The sequence below is a fragment of the Castor canadensis genome, chromosome 2, assembly GCF_047511655.1.
Source record: "Castor canadensis chromosome 2, mCasCan1.hap1v2, whole genome shotgun sequence".
Lineage (NCBI taxonomy): Eukaryota > Metazoa > Chordata > Mammalia > Rodentia > Castoridae > Castor > Castor canadensis.
Window position 1 is genome coordinate 133,931,747 of NC_133387.1, and position 22,204 is coordinate 133,953,950.

Consider the following 22,204-nt stretch of genomic DNA (forward strand, 5'->3'; position numbering starts at 1 on the left):
CTGCATACCCCAAAGGGGACAGGAAGACCAGTCAGGAGCCGTGCTGCTGGCCTGACTTGTGCTACCTCCTGTTCCATCGTCTGAAAAATCCTTTTACTACTGTTTGTGGAAGTTCCTTCCTGGTCCCATCAGTTGGCCTCACTGGGTTGTTGTGAGGCGAGGGAGGGTCACTAAGGATCACTTTAGGTATGCCACACAGTGGGATGTACTGCACTCTCTGGGCCTATGGAATGTCAAGCTGGAATGGAGATTTGACATAACCTCCTCATCCAACTAAGGAGGCAAACAACGCCAGGTGATGGGCTTGCCCAAGTGAAAAGAAGAAAACACTGCACAGCCTGACTTTTAAGGCAAATTTTTTGGTTGAAAAGAGGTGAAGCCTGTAGGCAACCTGACTACTGTTCCCCTTCCAATGACACCATCAGGGACAAGACAGAAAGGCATTGACTAAGCAGAGGAGGACACATGGCAGAGAAGCAAGGTATCCCATTTCTGCAAGGGCCAACACAGGTGATCCTGTTTGGAGGACAGGAAGCCATCTAGAAGACAGCAGTGATGAGGTAGTGACGCTTAATGAGGACAGGCACACAGGGTGGAGGAGAGCGAGCAGGCTCCTGCTCTTCTGATACCAAGCAGGGCTAGTATCAGAAGGGTGCTGATACCAAGCACTCTTGTCTGACACACAGACGAGGGTGACACCCTGACAGAAAAAGACAAGCAAGGGGGATGAAGGGGAAGGGGGACAAGCAAACAAGCAAGCAGAAAAGCAGGGGTAAATAAAGGGAAAAGGACAGGAGAGGAAGAGGAGTCAGGAAGGAGAGTGGTGAGAGGAGCCAATTGAGTGAAGGGCCTGCACCTGAAAACCGACAGGAAAACGCTCTGCTTTTTGGATTTTCTAAATTATCTACGAAAGAGATGTATGAATTTGTCATTATCGTGACCAGAACTCCAGCCATAAAGCCTGAATGTGGAGCCCAACACTCATCGGCATGACAGCTGGGCACTCATGGTTTACACCTGTAATCCTAGCTATTTGGGAGCTGAGATAGGGAGGATCTCGGTTTGAGGCCAGTCCAAGCAAATAGTTTGCGAGACCCTCCCATCTCCAAAATAACCAGAGAGAATAGATTGGAGGTTTGGCACAAGTGACAAAGCACCTGCCTTCCAAGCATGAAGCCCTAAGTTCAAACAACAATGACAAAATGAGAAAATGATGTAATTTACAGAGAAATGGAAAAATGAATTTATTTGGCCAAAACTGCAGACAGAGAAATTTTCAGTCTGTCTCCACCTTCCCTATAGAAATGTCACAATTTATAGAAAAGACGAAAAAAGCCAGAAAATATACATACTGAGGTCATCTTTCTCCTGGAAGATGCTTCCTTCTTCTGGGAATCCATGCCCAGAGGACCACCTGGTAGCAGTAAGTGGCTTGTTGGCACAGAAGAGAGAATATCAGTGATAAATAAAGACACCTTTATTGTTTCTTCCCAAAGTGTGTGGTGGTTCTAACAGAACTTCATTCACTCACAGGGCGGAGTTAACTTGTTCAGGAATAGGAAAAAGTAAGGCCGTGATGGAAGGGACTGGGGAACTGGGGAGGGGACAGGACAGGGATCAGGAAGCTGTAGCTGTGACAACAAAGATGTCCTTATAGCCCTTGATTTCCTTGACCTCATTGCTACTGATGAGGACTTGTAGCTGGCGGGGACCAGCTTTGATGGGGTAGATCTCCAGCTGAATTTTGATGGTGTGTCCAGCCATAAGGGTCCCAAGTCTGAATGCCAAACAACATTCTGTTAGAGCCTGGAGGAGTGACAGCTTGGTTGAGCAATGGGGTCCCCCTCCTGGTGGGTAAGCACCTCCCACTCCTCAGCAGTGCTGAGCTCTACCTTTCCTGAGGAAAGTGGGGCAAAGAGCACCCAGTGGAGACTGAGGGGGGTCCTAGGGCCCCATGAGGCACCGCTTCTCAGGGACCAGCACAAGAGGTGGATGGCCATGTGACTCACTTTTTTGCTACCTGCCCATTTATGAGGCCACTTCCCTCCAGCACCATGGTGCAGTTACTCAGGGCCACGGCTAGGGTGTTGGTGAGGGTGATGTAGACGCTCAGGGTTTTGCCCACCTCAGCCCTCTCAGTCACCTGTGTGGAGAGAAGACAGAGGTCCCAGGCACCTGGCCTCACTTCTGCACTACACTCAGAAACCTCCCTCCTCTGCCTCCCTGGTGACCACCAGGGACTGCTGCCTAGAGCTAAGGTGCCACCACTGGGAGAGAAGTGAGCTGAGAGTGTCTGAGATTAACACATATTAATCTAGAAGGTTAAGGATACTCCAGGGTCTGTTCTAGAAGGTCAGGAGACTCCAGGAAGTTGCCACTTCCCAGATATGAGCACCAAGTTGAAACCTGTTTCCTTTCCCGCCATCTAGCTCAAGGTGTCTACTAGATTTCAACAGAAATGCCTGCGCTGTCCAGAGACCTCACCTCAATAGACAAGTGGGGAGGCTCCAGAGAGAAATCTTTTAGGACCAGGATGGAGCGTCCTGTCTCTTCAACCTTGGCGATGCCAGACACTCGGATCAGCTTTTCATCTGTCAGCTTGTTCCTGTAACTGCTGTAGGGCAGCAGGAGCAGCAACTGTATCTCTAAGAACAAAAGAGAGAGAGGGGAGGTTGTGAGGGGAGAGAGAGGGGAAAGATATATCAGAGAGAGAGAAAAAATTAGTTTTTGGGTAGCAAGAATATGTGTTTGTGTGTGTGTGTGCATGAGAGAGACTAGAGACAGACAGACAGACAAAGTGTGCTTTCTCTGCACAGATGCCTGCAGAGCTCCCTGCTGTCTCACCTGGTGTTATGGCCTCATAGGTGCAGCAGCAACCAGTAGCTTTACTGCCTGGGATGTGTGTGTTTTTTTGGAGGGGTTGCCCTCTGTGGTTTGGCCCAGCTTGTTGGACCCAAAGCTCCCCTCCCTTCAGCCACTTTCTCAGGCCTGCCTCATACTCACCCTTCCCAAAGTCCACATTCAAGTGCGTCATCTGCCTCCAGAGGGGCTGCCGAGCGCCGCCCCCATGCAGCAGGGCCTGTGCACAGAAGTGCACCTTCACTCTGACAGGACCCTGAGTGTGGGCCCTGTCTGGCACCCTCCAGACATGCAGAAGGAGCAGCAGGTCCTGGCCCCACACAGGTGTCCTGGCCAGGAGAAGCTGGAGCTGCACTGGCTGGTCCTCAAAGCCCCCAGACCCCAGAAGATCCAGAAGGGGTGAAGAGGCCCTTTGCGGTCCCAGCATTTTCCGAGAAGCCTTCATGAATACAGACCGCTCTTCAGGGGACCCTGGCAGTACAGAGACACAGGAGAGACATCAGTGACAGGGTTAGAGATGACCAATATCCTTCATGGGGAAACAAACAACTTAACTCCCAGCTACCACCCTGAAGCCCCCACCACCACGACCATGACCACGTGAACAGCAGCCCAGGGAGGTGATGCAGCATCATGTTCAAGAAATGTGAAAATTGGTGCTGCTGAGTGCTGGCTTCACATCCTTGCTCTATGACAACCTTTTAATCTATCAGCACTCAGTTTTGTCGTCTGTGACCAGGGGTAGTATGGGCTTGCCTCATAAAGTTGCCAAAAAAAAAAAAACTGGGCTATGTGAATTGCTGAATATAAGCACTTAGCACTGTTCTTTGTCATCAAAATTGCTACCATCATCATGTTGTCAAAGCCAGAGGCTTCATCCTCCACCAGCATCCTCTCTCCTAAATTACATAGTCAAGCCTTTTAAATAGGATGTCATCTCTTGCCCTTTGGGACAATTCAACCTCTAGGCTTAACTCAAACTGAACCCAAACTGTGGACTCCTTTAGAGCAGTTGCTGCTCCAGAGACACTGTTCCCAGAGTGTTCTGCATATTAGCTCATTTAACCCTCTGAGGTACTGCTGTCCCATTTTACAGATTTGGAAGTAGAGGCATAGGGATGGTGAGACTTTCCAGGCTTACACAGCTAGAGCATGCAGAGCCTCGTGTAGTTCTCAGGTGGCCTGGGTCCACTGATGCTCTTCATGGGCATGTCCACTCACTTACATAGACCATGAGCTTTCTCACTCCTGAGTGCCCATCTCTCATCTACTGCTACGGACATAGGGAGACAGTGGTATGATCCTAGAAATTACCATATAAAATATAGGACCCCAGCCAGGTACAGTGGATCCTGCCTCTAATTCCAGATACTTGAGAGGCAGAGATAGGAGGATTACAGGCAAGAAGTTAACAAAACCCTATTTCAAAGAACAAGCCAGGCCTGGTGGTGCATTCCAATAATCCTAGCTATGAGTGAGACAGAGGTAGAGAGATCAAAGTCCAAGCCTGGCCCTGAGCCAAAATGCAAGACTCTATCTGAAAAATAGCTTAAAAAGAAAATAAGTCTCTGGGCATGGTTCAAGTGGTAGAGTGTCTATCTAGCAAGCATGAGACCCTGAGTTCAAATCCCAGTCCTGCCCAAAAAAGAAAGAGAATACACCTTAGATTCTGGATAAACCACTGAGTGGACACAGAACCACCAATTAATTTAAATTTCAGATTAAAATAACTTAAAATTGTACATTGCATGCTATATTTGGAACATACTAAAAAGTCATATCCAGTTAAATTTGAATTTCAGATAAATAGTGAATTCTCATTTGGGACATACTTATACAAATAAAATATTTATTTATCTGAATTTATCAGGAATTCAAATTTAGCTAGGCACCCTGTATTTTTATTTATTAAATGGCACATTGACCCTGGGGTCACATGCCCAGGGTCCAGGAAAGCCCCATGAGGAGGAGGTGACCAGGTGGTGATGATTTTAACCCAGAGCCATCCCAGCAGTCACACCCCCCCCCCCCGCCGGCTCCCAGGCCCAGGCACCTTCTGGATACTTGTAGGAGCTGGTGATGTCCTGGCGCTGGTCCGATCCTACCATCTTGGTGCTCATCTCCTTCCCGATGGAGCTGGAGTCGTGGGCCAGGATTTCTTGGGGCTGGCCGTCCACCAAGAGCCAAATGACTTCATCAGCATTTACCTCAGCGTACACAAAAGGTGTGTCATAGGCTAGGTGGATGTCCCCTTCCTTGATGGCCTTCACAGAGGCAGGGCCACAGCAGAACATCCCTGTGAAAGCATCAGGAGTTCAGGGATGTGACTGCTGACATGTGGGACATTGTGACTAGTTGTGGCCACAGGAAGATGGATAGTGACCCTCACCCTTGAGGAACCCTCCACTTTATACAGCTCTTTGTCCCCACCCATTCCTCTGATCCTCATTGACACCATCATCTTCTCCACTTCTACAGGTGAGGAAAGAACCAGGAAGCCCAGAGACCTATCCAGGTGACCCCACTGTCAATGGCAAAGTTTGACTCCAGATCTGCAGCTGTCTCAGCTACAGCTCTGTAGGTGAAGAGGGCGAAGTGGGAAAACCATGCTCCACTCCAGCTCCTGGTCTGCTCAGTCTGCTACTACCATAGTCCTCACGCACCACTGCTGGTTTGCTGGGGAGTGGGGTCCAGAACCTGCCACCCATTGTAACCTGGCGGGAGGTCTCTCCGGATCATCCAGCACTCAGTCCAGACATGGAAGTTCCTGCAGAAAGGAGAAAAGAGACAGGCCCTATGTTTCCTGAGGATTGGTACCAGACACTATGCTGAGTGCTTTCTACCATTGTGTATTCCTCTCTGTTTACTTTTTATTAGAAAGTGATTATAAGCTTAAAATTGTAAGAATAGTACAAAGAACACCATATACTCAATTCAGCTGTTATTAAGATTTTTCTCCATTTACTTCCTTTATGAATACAGCGGATATATATCCATATATATATACACACACATATATATATATACACATATATACACACAAATATATACACATATGTATATACACACATATATATATATATACACACACATATATATATATGATAAGGATCAACCAAGATGCACAAATAAGAAAAACACAGTCCTGCATGCAGAGAGGGAGTGAAACAGGGAGAGAAGGAGGAGAGAGACTAGCAGAGGAATTCAGAGGCAGCAAGTCCAGGCAAAATAGTACACAGAGAAAGACTCGGAAGAAAGCATAGGCTCAATAAAGACCTTCAGGAAATGCAGGACACACAGCCATTCATTAGGTTGAGACTACAGGACATTATCCTAAGCACTTCTATCCTGGGATCTCACGCTCTGAAATAAGTTTGCTTGATGATCTAATTAGCCAAATAGCCTCCGCCCTGGGTTGGGGGCTTATTCTCTAAAGCATCAGAAGCAATGTAGACGGCATTGATGCTTTCAGAACCCAGAGTGGACCAAGTCAAGGTTTCCTCCTCTACCTGGGACAGAACAGGGATCTGTTGGACACAGTGTCCCTTACCACACTTTGTCTCGTTTCAGAGTTGGCAACATTTCTGCATTTCTGTCATAGTAGGTGTCGATGGTCAAGTTCCCATCCGTGTTGTGTGCAGAACGGAAATTGGAAATGACCCGGGCTGGAACACCTAAGCATCTCATCACTAAAGAGCAGAAAAGGAAAGAGAATCTGTGAGCTAACTTTGTTTTTCCAGGCACAATTTCTAAATTTCAAGTTGGAGGGGAGAAAGAAGATTGTTTAGATCCACACCTGTAACTTCTTTATTCCTAGAGCATAGCAACCAGCTGTGCCCACCTGCCTGGTCCATGGTGTCCACCCACAAAGAGGAAGAAATCATTCCAGACTCACTTAAAACAATAACTAGCTCAATTTACCTTTTAGAGCCTTTTCCACTCAGCAGCAGCTTTATGGGGTGAGGGGGGGTGAGGGGAGGGGAGAGGACTCTAAAACATTTGATAATTAGGAAGAATTTTAAAATTTTAGGGGTATGCTGTGGCCAGTTTAATCTTTTTTTTTTTGTGAAAGTGATAGTAAAGTTTATTAGGAAAGGAATATACTTCAATAGACTGAAAGAAAGTCATCTCTAGAGAGAGAATGAGAATAACCAGTTATCATCTTCCATGTGGCAAGTTTCAAAAGAGCAGTTATGTGACCTGAGGTTAAGAGGGTAACTTTTCTGGGTTAATCTCCTGCGGGTGACACAAAGAAGTCAGACCATATGATTTTCAATTCTGAAGTTCTGTATCTGTAATTCTTAAAGACAAGATTTGGGGGAAAGAAGAAGAAAATTAGAGAATGGATAGAAGGGCATTCCATTCTAGGAATAAAATGGAAGATGTTATTAGAGCTGGGAACCATATACAGTGAGGCAACAATGAGGCAGCAGAGCCCTCTTGTGGCTACACAGGCTTTTAAAAAGCTGAGTTAAGATTTCACAGATGTAGTCACACAAAGTAGACATTATCCCACCAGCAACACACAAGCTACACACACACACACACACACACCACACACACATACACACCACACACACAAAACACTACACACACCAGAATAGAGCCAGATGAAATCAAGCCAAGAACCAAAATCCAGATGTACCTGGGGACACTGCCTCTCTCAGTGCATCAAGGGGTTCAGAGAGAGGACTATCTGTCCCCACCCCACACTTTCAAAGAGGGGAAGATGGTGCTGGGAAGGTCTGCTGGGAGGGTCACAATGTTTTGAGAAGTAAAAGAACTATTAAGAGTACCAAGAGGGCCACCTGTCTACTGTCACCTGTCTACTCCCAGCACAGCTCTGGGGCTTTTCACAAACCCACAGCAGGTATGGGAGTGACACCTGGACTGCAAGTGGCAGGAGAGGCTTTCTCCCTGCTCAGTGGCTCCAGCACTCTGGGTTTTAGAAGGGGAGCAAGGCCATTGACTTCATCCTTCTCCCACTCATCCTGGGGTCTTAAGGCCCAAGGTCCATTGCAACACCTACCTAGCCACCATGGCTCTAGCCCAAGGTAGAGCCAGGAACTCTAAGGGAACCACCCTCCATCTCTCATTTCTCCCCTGTCCTCACAGATAATTGGGCCAACAAATTTGACCTGAATTGTAAATAACTGATTATGCACAAAGCATGGATGCTCCTCAAGTGTAGTTAGTAAGGTAATGAATCTCTTGCTTCTGCTTTGAGATCACAAGCTGCTTTAGCCAGGTGAGCACTTTCACACGCTCACTCCTCCATCAAAGAGACTACACGTGACTGCAACAGGTCAATCCTCCAAGACTGCATCATATGCAGGTTAAGAGCCACTCCCTAGTTGAGGGCCATGGGCAACCTTCATGAGCCACAGTTGACTTATCTGAAAATGGAGGTCATCACAACCCAACCTCAAAGGGTTACGATGAAGAGTGGGCAATTCTTCACTTACCAGTGCACATAACAGAGGCAAAGACCCAGCACTGTCCATACTTCACAGGCTGCCCACCCATGGCTGACCACTGCCTCAAGATGGCCACACTGCCGTTCCACTCCAGTGGGCTGACACCCATGGAGTAGTCCTCTCCCCAGTTCCCCTGCAGCACACCGCTGTCATCATTACTGTTGATCTGCAAAAGACAGATAGGTGGGTTTCCACAGTGCTGGGGGAAGCTCAGGCTGGCCTCAGACAGGCCTGGAAGCTTCTGCCCTTACCATGGCGCTCAACACCCTGCACACGTAGACCACATCATTCCGCTGAGAATAGTCTTTGGATGGGTTCTTTAAGAAATACAGGCTCTTGTTCAGGATCTCAAAGCAGATATCTAGGATGCCCTCTTCAAACTTCCGAGACATTTCAAGGGAAAAAAAAGAAGAGCAAAAATGTCTAGAATTCTGAAACTTCCCAAGTCACTCAAAGACTTTCAGGATGATGTGTATGGGTGGGGGTTGGGATGCTAAACATAAGACAAGGTACTGCCTTCCATAAGCTTGTAAATCAAATTGGAGAGGTATTAGATTCAGAACTTTGAAAAACAAAATTGAGGCTCTGATGGAAAATGCAAAGCAATTCAGAGAGTGACCAGTTCCTGTTTGTTGAAGAGATAAAAGAAGGCTTCTGAAGCCTGGGTTTAGAATCATAGAGCAGACTGGAAAGGACTCTGGGGGACATTTACCTGAGGCCTTTGTGCACAATGGGTCCAAAGGACTTGGGTTGTCTCCTATTAGAGGACATGTGGGAGCAGGAAAAGACCAGAGGGATGAGAGGGGGCTGTTTGAAGACAGGGAGAAGATTGGGGAGAAAGTCAGATGGAGGAGCTCAGAGCTAATGCTGCAGGCATTGGAGAGCCCAGGATAGGTCTATGACATATGTTTACAACATTTGCTTATTTATCTATTTATTTTTATTTTTATTTTTTTGGTGGGACTGGGGTTTGAACTCAGGGCTTTATTCTTACAAGGCAGTTGCTCTACCACTTGAGCTACACCTTCAGGCTGTTTTAGACAGGTTAATTTGAAGATGGGGGTCTCATGAATGATTTGTTGGGCTGGCCTCCAACTGCAATTCTCCTGATCTCAGCCTCCCAAATAGCTAGGATTACAGGCAGGAGCCCCTGGAGCCCAGCACAACATATGCTTATGGCATATGTCACTACACTCTTGGCTACCAAATGCACTGGTATCCATCTTTCTTTCAAAACATTTTACAAGTTGCTATAGTTGGAGAATGGGGGAATATATGGTCTTTCCAGCAGGCTCCTGTTTCTTCCTGATTCTTCCCTTAGCCTGCAGTTTATGCACAGGACTGAGGTAGCAGTGGGAGGAAGAAAGGAACCACGTCATCTGTGGCTGGTAGTTGAGAGTGGAAAAACCCTTTTCTGTGCAGTGACTGGATATTTGATGCTATCAAAGAACCTATTGTTCATTTTTTCAGTTACTATTGTATATTGTGGTTACATTTTTCAGAAAGAATCATCATCTTTCAAAGCTATATTCCGAAGTATTGTTGTATTAAATGATAGGGTATCTGTCATTTGCTTCAAAAACTCCAGTAGTGAGGAGAACAGAGGAGTGTTACAAGCTAGGCACACTTTTTCCATTAAGGATTCATAGTAAATATTTCAACCTTGGCAGCCACAGGCTCCGCCATCATAACATGAAAGCAGCCCTTAGATGACATCTAAATAAATGAGCATGGCTGTGTTCCAATAAGGTGTTATTTATGGGCACTGAATTTGAATTTCATATAATTTTTAAAGTAACAAAATACTATTCTGTTGCAGTACTGGGTTTGAACTCAGGCACCACGCTTGCTAGGCAAATGCTCTTCCACTGGAGTCATGTCCCTCATCCTTTATGCTTTAGTTTTTGTTTGTTTGTTTGTTTTTCAGATAAGGGCTCAGATTTTTGCCTGGGCTGGCCTGGACTGTGGTCCTCCTACCTCCGCCTCCCACATAGCTGGGATTATAGGCATAGATACCACACCCAGCTTATTTGTTGACATGGAGTCGTGGTAAGTTTTTGCTCAGGCTGGCCTTGAAATGAGATCCTCCTAAAGTCCGCCTCCCAAGTAGCTGGAATTACAGCCATGAACCACCATGCCTGGCCACAAAATATTCTTTTGGAATTCCTTTTAAGAATTTTAAAATGTGAAAACCAGTCTTCGTGTGGTTTACAAAAACAAGCAGTATCACAGCCCTTGGGAAACAAAGGAGGATCACAAGTTCAAGGCTAGCTTGGGACACATATCAACACCCTTCTCAAAAAACAAAACAGGCAACAGGCAATATCTAGTCCAATAGGCAATATCTAGTCCAATAAGCAATATCTGGATTATCATTTGCAAACCGAAAAGAAAAAGAAGAAAGATGAAAGAAGACTTATACACAAACTGGTCACAACTGAAGCTGAGAGACGGATACAAGGAGGGTCATTAGAGTTACGAGTCTATATCGATTATGTTTTAAGCTTTTCATAATAAAACACTACAAAGGAACAGCACATCCCCATCCTCCCTTGGCTCTCTGATTGGATGGAAATTGACTCAGCACCTCACACTGTGCCCCTGTTAGCTGCCCTGCATGAGCTAACAGAGTTGCCCAGGGGCCAGCCTGCACACACCCACCCCAGGCACCTTCAGGTGATGGCGTTACCTGCCCATAGTTCCAGGGCCAGGAGCTGATGACACTTTCACGACCCTTGTAAACAAAGCCATAATCCCTCATGATATACTCCTGTAGCAGTATTTCACTTGGCAGGTAGACGTCATCCTCTGAGCAGTAAAGTAAAAAACAGAGCAATAAAATTAAAAAAACAAAAACAAAAACAACCAATAACAACAGTATCTGTCTGGAACTAGGAGACACAGTCAGGGGTCAACAGCAGAAATTAGAACTGACCGTATCAAAGCCCACCATGTGCTTCTCCAGAAGCCAGCAATATAATCTAGATTTTCAAAATACAGATTGTGAAAGTTACAAATTTATTGTAGTTTTGGGAAACATAAGTGGACAGAAAAAAGACAAAGGAAATCATTCATTCCATACTCAGAAACTCTCACCATTGCTATTATTATTATTAATTATTTGCAGTACTGGGACTTGACTCTAGCCCTTTTTACTACAGTTATTTTGGAGCTAGGATCTCACTGGCCAGCATGGACTGTGATCCTTTTATTTTATGCTTCCTGCTGTAACTGGGATGACAGGGGCATGTGACCATGCCCAGCTTTTTTCCGTTGAGATGGGTCTTGCAAACATTTTTGCCCAGGCTGGCTTAGAACTGCAATCCTCCTGATCTCAGCCACCAGCACCCAGCTACATTTTTTGGCAGTATTGAGGTTTGAATGAATTTACCACTTGAGCCATGTCCCCAACCCACTCTTTAATATGTTCTACTGACTCTCTATGAACATATATTTAATATAATTAAAATAAAATTGTGTTCCACTTGCTAAATCATTTTGCTTTACATTACAAAATGAGTATTTTTATCATGCCAAACTATTCTCTTTTTTGTGGTACTGGGGTTTGAACTCAGGGCTTCACACTTGTAGGCAGACATTCTACTGCTTGAGCCACGCCTTCAGTCCTCCATTAAATATTCTTTGTAAAGATGACTTTTAGAACCAGGCATGGTGGTACACAGCTATAATCCCAGTCCTCAGAAAGCTGAGGCAGGAAGAGTGAGAGTTCAAGGCCAGCCTGGGTTACATAGTGAGACCTTGTCTCTAAAACAGAAAAAAAGGTGAGTTTTAGTGAAAGCAGATGGTAATACATTGCGTAGGTGTTACCTTCAGAACATGGATCAGGTTAGCAGGTCCTACCTGAACTCCACGGGTTAAAAAGCAGAATGAAGTTCCCCAGGGGGTAAGTGACACTATGATGCTGGCTCTGAGCGAGATCCATCTTCAGTGTGTAATAGCCAATGACTGCATTGGCTGGTGTGAAAATGGAAACTTGAAGAGAGTTAGAGTCCATGGTGAATTCGGAAGCGCTCCAGACATTCCCAGGCTGGGGCTGTGAGAGTAAGAATGAGGCTCGGGTCCCCAGCAGCTCGGTGGGCTTGGGTCCTGGGTAGGAGAGAATGACCCTAGAGGGAGGCTCATAAAGCTATGTGGTATATGATGTCCTTGGGGCCTGGAAGAACCACACCTTCTCTCTCTACTTGCTAATCCTTTTGTTTGAAGTCTTTTTCTGCCACTGGGTGTCCTTGGGCAACCCACCCAAGATTTCTGGGCCTCTTTTTTTTTTAAATCTGATTAAAATAGTACCTACCTCAAAGGCTTTCATAGAAAAAAATGAGAAAATGTGTGTGAAGTTTTAGCACAGTGCCTGTGTAACAGTAACAGGCACTGTCATGGCTGTCATGGCCACAACTTCAGTTTACAGAGCTGACCAAATCTTTCCTTAACAGCACTAATAGGGCACTAAGCACGAGGGTCCTGGGTATCCCAGGAGAAGAGAGAGGAAGGCACCTCAGAAAAGAGGGGCAGGGAAGCTGGACCTGGTGGTTCATTCCTGTAATCCCAACACAAAGGAGGCCAAGGCAGGAGAATTTCGAGTTCTAGGCCAGCCTGGGTTGCAGGATGAGACCCTGTCTCAAAAAACTAATACAAAAGGAAGAAAGAAAAAAAAAAAATAAAGGGGCAGAAGCCCTGTTCATGAAGTTTACAAACGTCCCATTTTGAGAGAACCTGTGGAGCCTAAGGGCAGAGCAAGCTCACCGGTCTCAGTCACAAAAGTGATGTGGTCCTTCTGGGGCTGGAAGGGTCGGTTGAAAAACAGCTGGATCCTGAACTTCTGGCCTCGGCGCAGGATGAGCCTCCTCCTGCCCATCTCCTCTGTGTGGTGCTTTTTGTTGTTCTGAGGGATCTGCAGGTCCAGGGACTTGAGCACCAAGTCTGCCACTAGGGGAGAAGGGGAAACAGGTCCCTGCCCAGCTGTGACTCATGGGACTTGGGTACCCAGGACACTTCTGAATTGTTTCTGTGGAGCCTGTCAGGGTCTCAGCCCTTTTGTGCCTCTGTCTCTTAATTTCATGGCTCTGTCTCAAAGGGTAACTCACCACGTCCTTACCAGGAAAGGGAAGACCTTGATCCTGGTGACCTTCACACCTGGACCTGGGCCACAGTGCTGGGGCACTAAGGTCCCAGAAAGCAAAATGATTCCAGATACCTGAAAGATACTCTTTTAACTTGCTGATATACAAATAGACATATTATCATTTTTGGAAACAAGTTTACCCAGAATTACAATGGTAAAAGTCAGTAAATAATTGAATCAGATGTTGGTAAGTCATGCTTATTGCTACAGTTTGCATACAAGAAGGTTTAGCTGGTGCATGACCCCACTGTCCATGCAGAGTTGGGAGCTTGAATTGTTACAGTTGGTGGGAAGCAAATGAAACTTCAGCTGTGAAAGCCGGGTGTGCGGGTGCCCATTTGTAATCCCAGCACTTAGGAGGTTGAAGCCAGAGGATCTTGACTTCCAGGCCAGCCTGAGCTACACAGTGAAGCACCTGTTTTGTTTGGTTTGTTTTTGGTGAGACTGGGGTTTGAACTCAGGGCTTTGTACTTGCAGAGCAGGTGGTTACCGCTTGAGCCACACCTCCAGTCCATTTTGCTCTGGTTATTGTGGATATGGGGGTCTCCCAAACTGTTTTCCCTGGCTGACCTTAAACCACTATCCTTCTGTTCTCTGCCTCCCAAGTAGTTAGGATTACAGGAATGAGCCACTGTACCAGCTGAAGGTGATGCCTTTGCACCGAACATGAACTTACCTTCATGAAAACTTCTGCCCAAACCCCATCCAATGTAGAAGAGGCTCAATTGGCAGAGCAATTGGGTAAAAGAATTAGGATTCAAAAAGCCCAGATGGGCAGAAAAGATGCAAAAACAAAACCAAAAAAATGAGCAAGTTCAGTGCAAAGGGCCCAATAACTAGCAGGGAACAACATGAATTTAGGGTATTGGGGAGGCTCAGGTTACCTGTAACTTATTTCTAGCTTCTCAACCATGTCCAGCTCTATGAGAAAGGTATTAACTATTTTGAGTGTGTACACCTAGTGAATGGTTATGAAACTCTCAGCAGGGTGGGCAAGTGTACAGGCTCTGGAGTGACATTGTCCCAGGTCACCATCTCTGCAAATAGCTTGTGAGAACTTGGATCAAGTTGCTTAATGTCCCCTGAAAAATGGGGAGACAATTATATCCCTACTTTATAGAGTTTACATGTCATGAAGTAAGGACACACTTGTGAGACTCTTAGCATCAGACAGGGTACTACAGAGTGAGCACTCAGTAGTCATTAGTTACTCGTAGTAGTAATAATGCAACCTTAGATTACATTTGCCTTGCCGTTTTTGCTGGTGATATATATATATATATATATATATATATATATATATATATATATTGCACACTGTCAACAAAAATCTGCCAGGTCAACCTATTTGAGAAACTAAGATTGGGAGGATCAAGTTCCAGACCCTGGAGGAGGGTGACATAAAGTGCGTGAGACCCCCATCTCAAAGGAAAAAAGCTGGGTGAGATGGTAATGTGCCTGTCATCCCAGCTACAGCAGAAGGCAAAAAATAGGAGGACTGTAGTCCAGACTAGCCTGAGCAAAGAGACCCTATCTCCAAAATAATCAGCGCTGAGAGGGCTGGGGGTGTGGTTCAAGTGGTAGAGTGCCTGCCTAGCAAGTGCAAAGCCCTGACTTCAAACCCCAGCACTGCCCAAAACAAAAAAAAAAGCCTATTAGATTTTTCCCATAGCACAACATCCTATTGTCTTATTGGTCCTTGACAGGAGAAATTTTGCCCCCAGAAGACATTTGGCAATGTCTGTAAGCATCTCTGTTGTCACGACTGTGCAGAGAGGCTATTACTGGTTGGTGGGTGGAACCCCAGGGGTGGTTCTCGCTAACATCCTAGAAGAAAATTCATGTTTGCTGCAGCCAGTTCTTGTGCTCTTTGCATTTTGAACTTGCTCTTAAGTTCTTTATACTTTTGCATCTTTTCTACCGTGTGGACTTTTTGAATCCTAATCTTTTTACCCAAATGCAGCATTTTGTGGTTGCTGTTCACGATATAGAACCTTTGGGCAGTCAGTTCAATGCTTTCTTTCACCCAGGCTTCTCTCAGTTTGGGAAGCAAAGGGGAAGAAGAGGGAAGAAGTCTTTCTGTCTGCATCCAAGGTTGCAGTGCATGAAGAAATGCATTCTCCACTGGAAATTTTTTTCTTTTTGGTAGTGGTACTGGGGTTTGAACTGAGGGCTTCATGCTTGTAAGGCAGGTACCACACCTTGAGCCACACCTCCATCCCTTTTTGCTCTGGTTATCTTGGAGCTAGGTCTCACTTTTTTGCCATAGCTGGGGTGACAGGCTCATGCCACCATGCTCAGCTTTTTTCCATTGAGATGGAGTCTCAAGGTCATTTTTTGCCAGGTTGGCCTGGAACTTCTATCCTCTCCATCTCAGCCTCCTGCATAGCTTGGGATTACAGGTATACGCCACTGGCACCAGGCTCTAAGTTTTCTTTTTACTCCACTTAATTTAATTATGTATTTGACTCACTAAAGGGCTTTTCATGTCAAGGAGACAGTGACTTAAAAGAAAGAAAGGAAGAACCTCCAAGGAAGCCAGAAAGGAGAGCCAAGAGAATCAGGAAGAGGTTCAACAATGCAGGAAATTCTGCAGAAGCAATTAGAAAAACATGTCAGTGCCCACAAGATCTGACTTGGCCACAGTTCCACTGGAGTTAATGACATGACTAAGAGGAAGGTAAGCCCTAGACATAAGACTTCTGGCGCTTGTTTGACTAATACAAAGACAACGTATAAAAGGATCAAATTATATCCTGATGTATTATCAGCCTTTTTTTTTTTAAAGGAGACAGTAAAATAGTCACCTGCCTGGGAGGAATTCTGAGAATCGACACTCCCATCCTCTGAGAAATCAAAACCCAAGACAGCCCTGCTCTCGTGCAAGCCTCCATCCTCCACTCGGGTCTTGGCTCAGAAGTAACTACCAGGGGGCTTTCCCTCTTGAACATGGTGTTCCTCCTCCCACCCCCGATCAATTTTTCTCACCAGACCTATATTTTCTGCAAAACATTGAATAGCATCTAGAATTAGTTCCAAAGAAGCAGAGGCCATTGTCACCTTGCATCCCCCATGCCTAGAAATGAAGCTTTGTACCTAATTTCAGAAAATTAGGGTTTTATGTTCATGGAATTCTTACAACAGGTCAGTCACTGTTGGGGGCATTTTCCAGGTCTGAAATAATTTATGTTCTCATAGTCACTCTGTGATGGAGTGTTAATACTGTCTGTGATATGCAGGAAGTACTGGACAGAGCTGGGTTCAAGCCCAGGTATGCTGACTTCAGAGCCTGCTCCCATAACCTTCCAATCACCTGCTTCCCCTGGTGGGTGCTCAGGGATGATTGCTGAATGGACAGATGCATGTGTATGAAATTCAAGATGATCCAGCAGGCGGTAACAAAGGATTACTCTCTCTATGTGTGTGTGTGTGTGTGTGTGTGTGTGTGTGTTAATATATGTATATATATATATATATATATAATATAGTAGTAATTACATAATACATAAAGTGGCTATAAATGTTAAGGCAACCTTGCTATAATCACAGAAATGCAAACTAAAACAAATGAGATCCACAGTTGATCTATTCAAAAATATTCAAAAGAATAACAATAACCCATTTTGTTAAGGGCATATGGAGATACACTTGCTCATATGCTGACTGTGACAGTGGAAAATTCATACAGAACCTTTAGAGAAAAAAAATCAGTTGATAACCATTAGAACTTAAAGTTGATGTTGCCTTTGATCAGTGGTTCTTATTTTTTAAAGAAATCTTCTCTGTAAAAGTATTTGCACATACATCCAGTTATTTCAACAGCAACGTCCATTGTAGCATTGTTTATAAGAGCAAGCATCAGAAACAATCTAAATATCCATCAATAAGAGATAGTAAAACACTAAACAAATTTATTAAATAAATTATGCTTATATACTCAGATGGAAACTTGTAAGTTGATACAATTTTTTGTGTGTGGTACTGGGATTTGAACTCAGGGCTTCCCTAGGCAAGCATTCCACCACTTGTGTCATGCCCCTAGCCCTTTTTGTTTTAGGTATTTTTCAAATATGGCCTCATATTTATGCCTGGGCCAGACTGGACCACGATCCTCCTATTTATGCATCCTGTGTTGTTACAAATTGTTGATAGACATACACACTGACTTGGAAAGATTTCCAAGATGATGCATGGTTATATTTTTTAAAAAACAAGTCATAAGATAATACATTTTACATAAGCCCATTTGTGTAAAACAATTTTATATAGCATAGTATTATTTGGAGCCTAAAAAATTATTTGTTCAAATTGTTCAGGAGGCTCTCCTATGAGGAAGGAGGGTTGGAAGTATGGGTTCATGTTCACAAAGGGTGACTTGGGGGACAGAGGACCTATCTGTGAGGGTGGCTGGGCCAGCGTGACATGGGGCTTACCCCAGACAGAGAGGATGTTGTTTGCCTCAGTACTAACATCTATTCCTGGTAGAGGATGACCTGTTACACTGTCTCAGGACAATCGATCAGTGTTTGTTAAAAAATAAGAGAAAGACTTAAAACATCAGTACTTTTGATCCCTAAATTCCTCTTGTATGATTTTTTTCTGAGATCATCAGTCACGTACAAAAACATAAACGTAAGGGTGTTCAGTGTGACCCATGTATCCAACAATAAGAGTTGGATATATGAACTTTGTTCCTCTCATCTGATGTAACCAGCAAAAAGGACACCAATAGCAACAGCAAAGAAGAGCAGGAAATAATTCTCTGGAGACCAAAAAGTAAAAATAAAAAGGACAGAGACACAGTGTGTTTTTAGGTGTACAGTTGTGGGAGATTTTTCTTTAAGTTTTTCAGTATTTTTCCACACTTCTGTTCTGAACATGCATTTTTTTTGGACTTAGGAGAAAGTGTTACTTTGATTAAAGACTGGTTTTTGAGCAGGAGTGGCAGCATCAAAGCTGTAGGATTAATTCAGTTCTGGTATGTAGCCCAGACCGGAGGGAAAAAAGACAAGGGTGGGGAAGGCAGTGAGAGTTCTGTTGCAACAGTCTAAGCCAAAGACTAATGAGGACTTAAATACAGGTGTCGGTAAGAGGAAAAGAGGGACCACCCTACATGAATGAGGAATTGATGTCTGTGGGCATGCAGGAGACTGATAAATATGTGTTGTATAAATATGTGTTGTAGGGTTTCCTAAGGTCCTATCAAGTGTGGATGAGGACCAGGACCCGTTAAAGGATTCTACTGCTAAGTCCTGGAATGTTCCAGATGGTGATGGCCAAGGGTAAGTTTTGTATGGCACAGCTAGCAGAGAGAATTGGCCCCTGACACCAAATGCCATATGGACTCAGTCCCTTCTTCTTTTTTTTTTTTTTTTTTGCCTTTGTTCCTGCGTTTATGCTAGCTTTTTTCTTTGTCTACTTCTCATTGTTACTGTTGGTTTGGAGACTTTAACAAATACTTCACTTATTTTTTCATTTCTCCCCTTTAAGAAATATGAAAGTGCAAATCCATATGAGAGCATATGAAAAATTCCTATGTGGTGAGAGTACTGGAATGTTCTATACCTTTTTAAGTGTGCAAGAATAAAAACATCTTAAAACAAAAATTCAAGCCCAAATCCCTAACTCATGAAGTCAAAGCCCCCCAGAGTGTGGTTCTAAAATATCCCCAGTTATACTCTGAATAGTCCATAAAATAATTGCTTCCTTCATATTGTGGTTTTCAAATAGATCATGCCCACATCTGAACAGTCCCACCCCTCCTAATCTCTTTGTGTTTCTCTTATACCAGATCGTCAAATAAAATCCAGCACCCATCGCCTCCTGAAAGCCTTTCTAAGCATTTTGGAACATGGGGACATCTTAGCATCTGCAAGAAATGTTTTATATCTAGTTTAATAGTAATATTAGCTTATATTATTAAGCTCCAGGCTTTATATGCATTATCTCCCATCCCTACAGTGACCTAATTAGATATTATCAACTCTATGTCTATGACTTGAAAAATGATTAGGGAGGTTAAGTCACTTGCCTAGTGTCACTTACCTAGTAAGTGGCAAAACCTAGCTCTTCACCTCTTGCTGGTGATCCTGGAATGGAAGTTTTTGGACTCTTCCTTCCCTCCCAGGTTATTTTCCACTTTTCTATTGTTTCTTCAAGTGAAAAAAAATTAATAGACCCAAGATGAGCTGCTCTACTGAAGAACAAGGGTCGCCCACCCCTAACACCAGGCTTCTCTGTAGGGTCCAGGCATTCTAAGTAACACAGTGAAAACCACAACCCCATCTCAACCTCCCCATCCTAAGATGCCAAAGAGAGCAGAAGACCTAAGGATGCTCTGTCAGGACAGAGACAGTCCAGGACTTGCCTGATCTATCTCCCTGTCTGTAGTTTCTTAGGCTCTGAACCACCAATTTTCCTGGTAATCACTTACAACTATCTTGTTTCCCCAAATGGTCACTTTTGCTTACTGGTGACTATATACTGAACTACACGTTTAATTATTTCTATCCAGTGCCCAGCAATTCCAATAGCTGTTGGCAAGCAGTAGATATTTCTGGATTGGCTGCACAGGTTAACTTATGAGGCAAAAGATATGTAACAAAGGATTATTATTCATAATATATAAAAATAGCTACAAATATTAAAAAGACAGTATTTCTATAACCACAGCAATGCAAACCAAAACCACAATGAAATCCATCTTTGCTTCATTCAAAAATATTTAACAGAATAATGATAACCTATTTTGTTGAGGACATTTGGAAATGGACTCTCATATACTCATAATGGGTATATAATTCATACAGACTTTTTAGAGAAAATCGGCTGCTATCCATCCTAACTTAAAGTGGATATTGCCTTTGATCTAACAGCTGTGCTTTTAGGAATCTTTTATTATTATTATTATTATCATTATTGTACTGGGGGTACATTGTGACATTTACAAAAGTGCTTACAATATGTCATAGTGGAATTCACCCCCTTCATCATTCTCCTTTACTACCCCTCCTCCCATTCCTGGAATAGTTTCAACAGGTCTCATTTTTCCATTTACATACATGTCAGTTCCACACATTCTTGATAGACTAATTAATATACACTGACACAGAAAGATTTTCATGATACATCCCTACATTTTTTTAAAAAGTGAGGGGGGGATTATACTATGTAATCTTATTTGTGTAGAAGACAATTTTATATAATGTAGTATTATTTAGAAGCAGTTGAGGGAATTATTAATGATGCTCTCCGATGGGGAAGGAGGATTGGGAGTACCCATGAAAGGTCCTTGTGGGTAACTCAGACTTCCTGAGGCCATTCCAGTCCCAAATTTTAAAGAAAAGTTTGTTTACAGCTTCAAGAAAGAAAGTGAATGGCTGTATGAATTGTGTCTCAAGGTCCCAAACAAAGGTAGAGAAATGTAGATTACAAAATGAACCATCAGCTGTCAGTATAGGCTTTCCTGAATCTTTGCTGAACCCCCTTCTTCTCCAGACTTCTCCCCCATCTTGATTTAGCAAATTAGAAAGATTGTCAGTACTCACTCTGATCCATCTCCCTCCTTCTGTCAGCATTAGGATTCTAGACCTGATGGCATCTCAGAGCACTTACAGCTGTCCTACAAGATCCTTTCCTTCCATCCAGGAGTCAGGCGGGGCTGCTACTTCCTCCTCCTCCCACCCCATCTCTTAAGCATTTTAGCTTAAGGAGCTTCTGCCTTAAGCCTTTACAACATTTGCTGAGGGATTTGTTTCTGTGGCCTCCTGATTAATCTGAGAAGACTCCCAAGTGATGTGAAGGACAAGTTTGGCTTGAATCTATCCGTCCCTTTGCACCTCTGACACTTCAAGGTTTGGTATCTCTTTTATTCTAAACCAGCTCAGGCTAGCATCATCCAAGGGTTCAGTGTTGAGAAGAGGAAGAGCAAAAACCAGAGCAGCCCTGAGGAAGGTAATAGATACAGTCATGGAAAAGGATATTGGGACCCACAGAGCTTTGCATTTGAAGAAAAAAAAGTACATTGAAAGGTAATTTATATCCAGGTGCTAGTGGCTCATGCCTGTAATCCTAGCTATGTAGGAGGCTGAGATCAGGAAGATCTTAGTTGGAGGTCACCCCAGGCAAATAGTTTGTGAGACCCCCATCTCTAAAATAACCAAAGCAAAATGGACTGGAGGTGCGCCCCAAGCAATACAGCACTTAGTTTGCTCATGAAAATCAACTTAGGTTGGGTCTTTTTTGTCAAAAGATTTAATCAGTAATCACTGCTGTTACAAATGTTAGTCTCATTAATTCACTTCCCATATGCTCACTTCATGGATTCTGCTTAACATGATAAAAATTTCTATTAAGAACAAAGGGTTGTTATCCCCAGCTGGGCCAGGGCAAGAATTCTGCTGGATGTCCTAGTTCCAGAGCTGACAACCAAAAACAGTTATTGCTTCTCTGAGCTTTGAAACTTCTTTGTTCCCAAAGTCTCCTCCCAATCTGTCTCCTTTCTAATTAGCCAAATGTGTAGACTGTGAGCCCCAAACCTGCCCAATCCAGAGGCAGTGGACTTCCCGCCTGGTGTGCTTGCTTCCCAGACTTCCTGGTGTGTACCCTTCTGCAGAAGTAAATTTTGCCTTGACTATTGACTTTTGAGTAGTGTTGTCTCTCTTGTAACACCCCAATATCTTAAAGGTATTTCTAACACCTCTTCCCCGCCCCCACAAAAATGGTGAAT

The 22,204-nt window shown here is 44.1% G+C and overlaps 1 protein-coding gene across 1 annotated transcript; it reads right to left on the minus strand.

Moving 5' to 3' along the window:
* Positions 1-1,462: 1,462 nt before the first annotated feature.
* Positions 1,463-21,071, minus strand: Tgm7 (transglutaminase 7). The gene is made up of 13 exons (XM_020157426.2): positions 21,024-21,071; positions 13,098-13,280; positions 12,198-12,443; positions 11,026-11,144; positions 8,588-8,716; positions 8,325-8,502; positions 6,410-6,548; positions 5,523-5,626; positions 4,913-5,155; positions 3,004-3,330; positions 2,485-2,645; positions 2,010-2,143; positions 1,463-1,777 (listed from the first exon to the last, which is right to left on the minus strand). The coding sequence occupies exons 1-13, from the start codon at positions 21,031-21,033 to the stop codon at positions 1,618-1,620; spliced, it is 2,133 nt and encodes a 710-aa protein (XP_020013015.2). The 5' UTR covers positions 21,034-21,071; the 3' UTR covers positions 1,463-1,617.
* Between the last annotated feature and the right edge of the window lie 1,133 nt (positions 21,072-22,204).

Excerpts from the sequence above, each read along its gene's own strand:
- Tgm7 (XM_020157426.2), bottom strand. Across the intron at positions 11,145-12,197 it reads TTTTAACCCGTGGAGTTCAG|AGGATGACGTCTACCTGCCA; the intron begins GTAGGACCTGCT and ends TTTACTGCTCAG. Across the intron at positions 5,627-6,409 it reads CTGAAACGAGACAAAGTGTG|GAACTTCCATGTCTGGACTG; the intron begins GTAAGGGACACT and ends TCCTTTCTGCAG.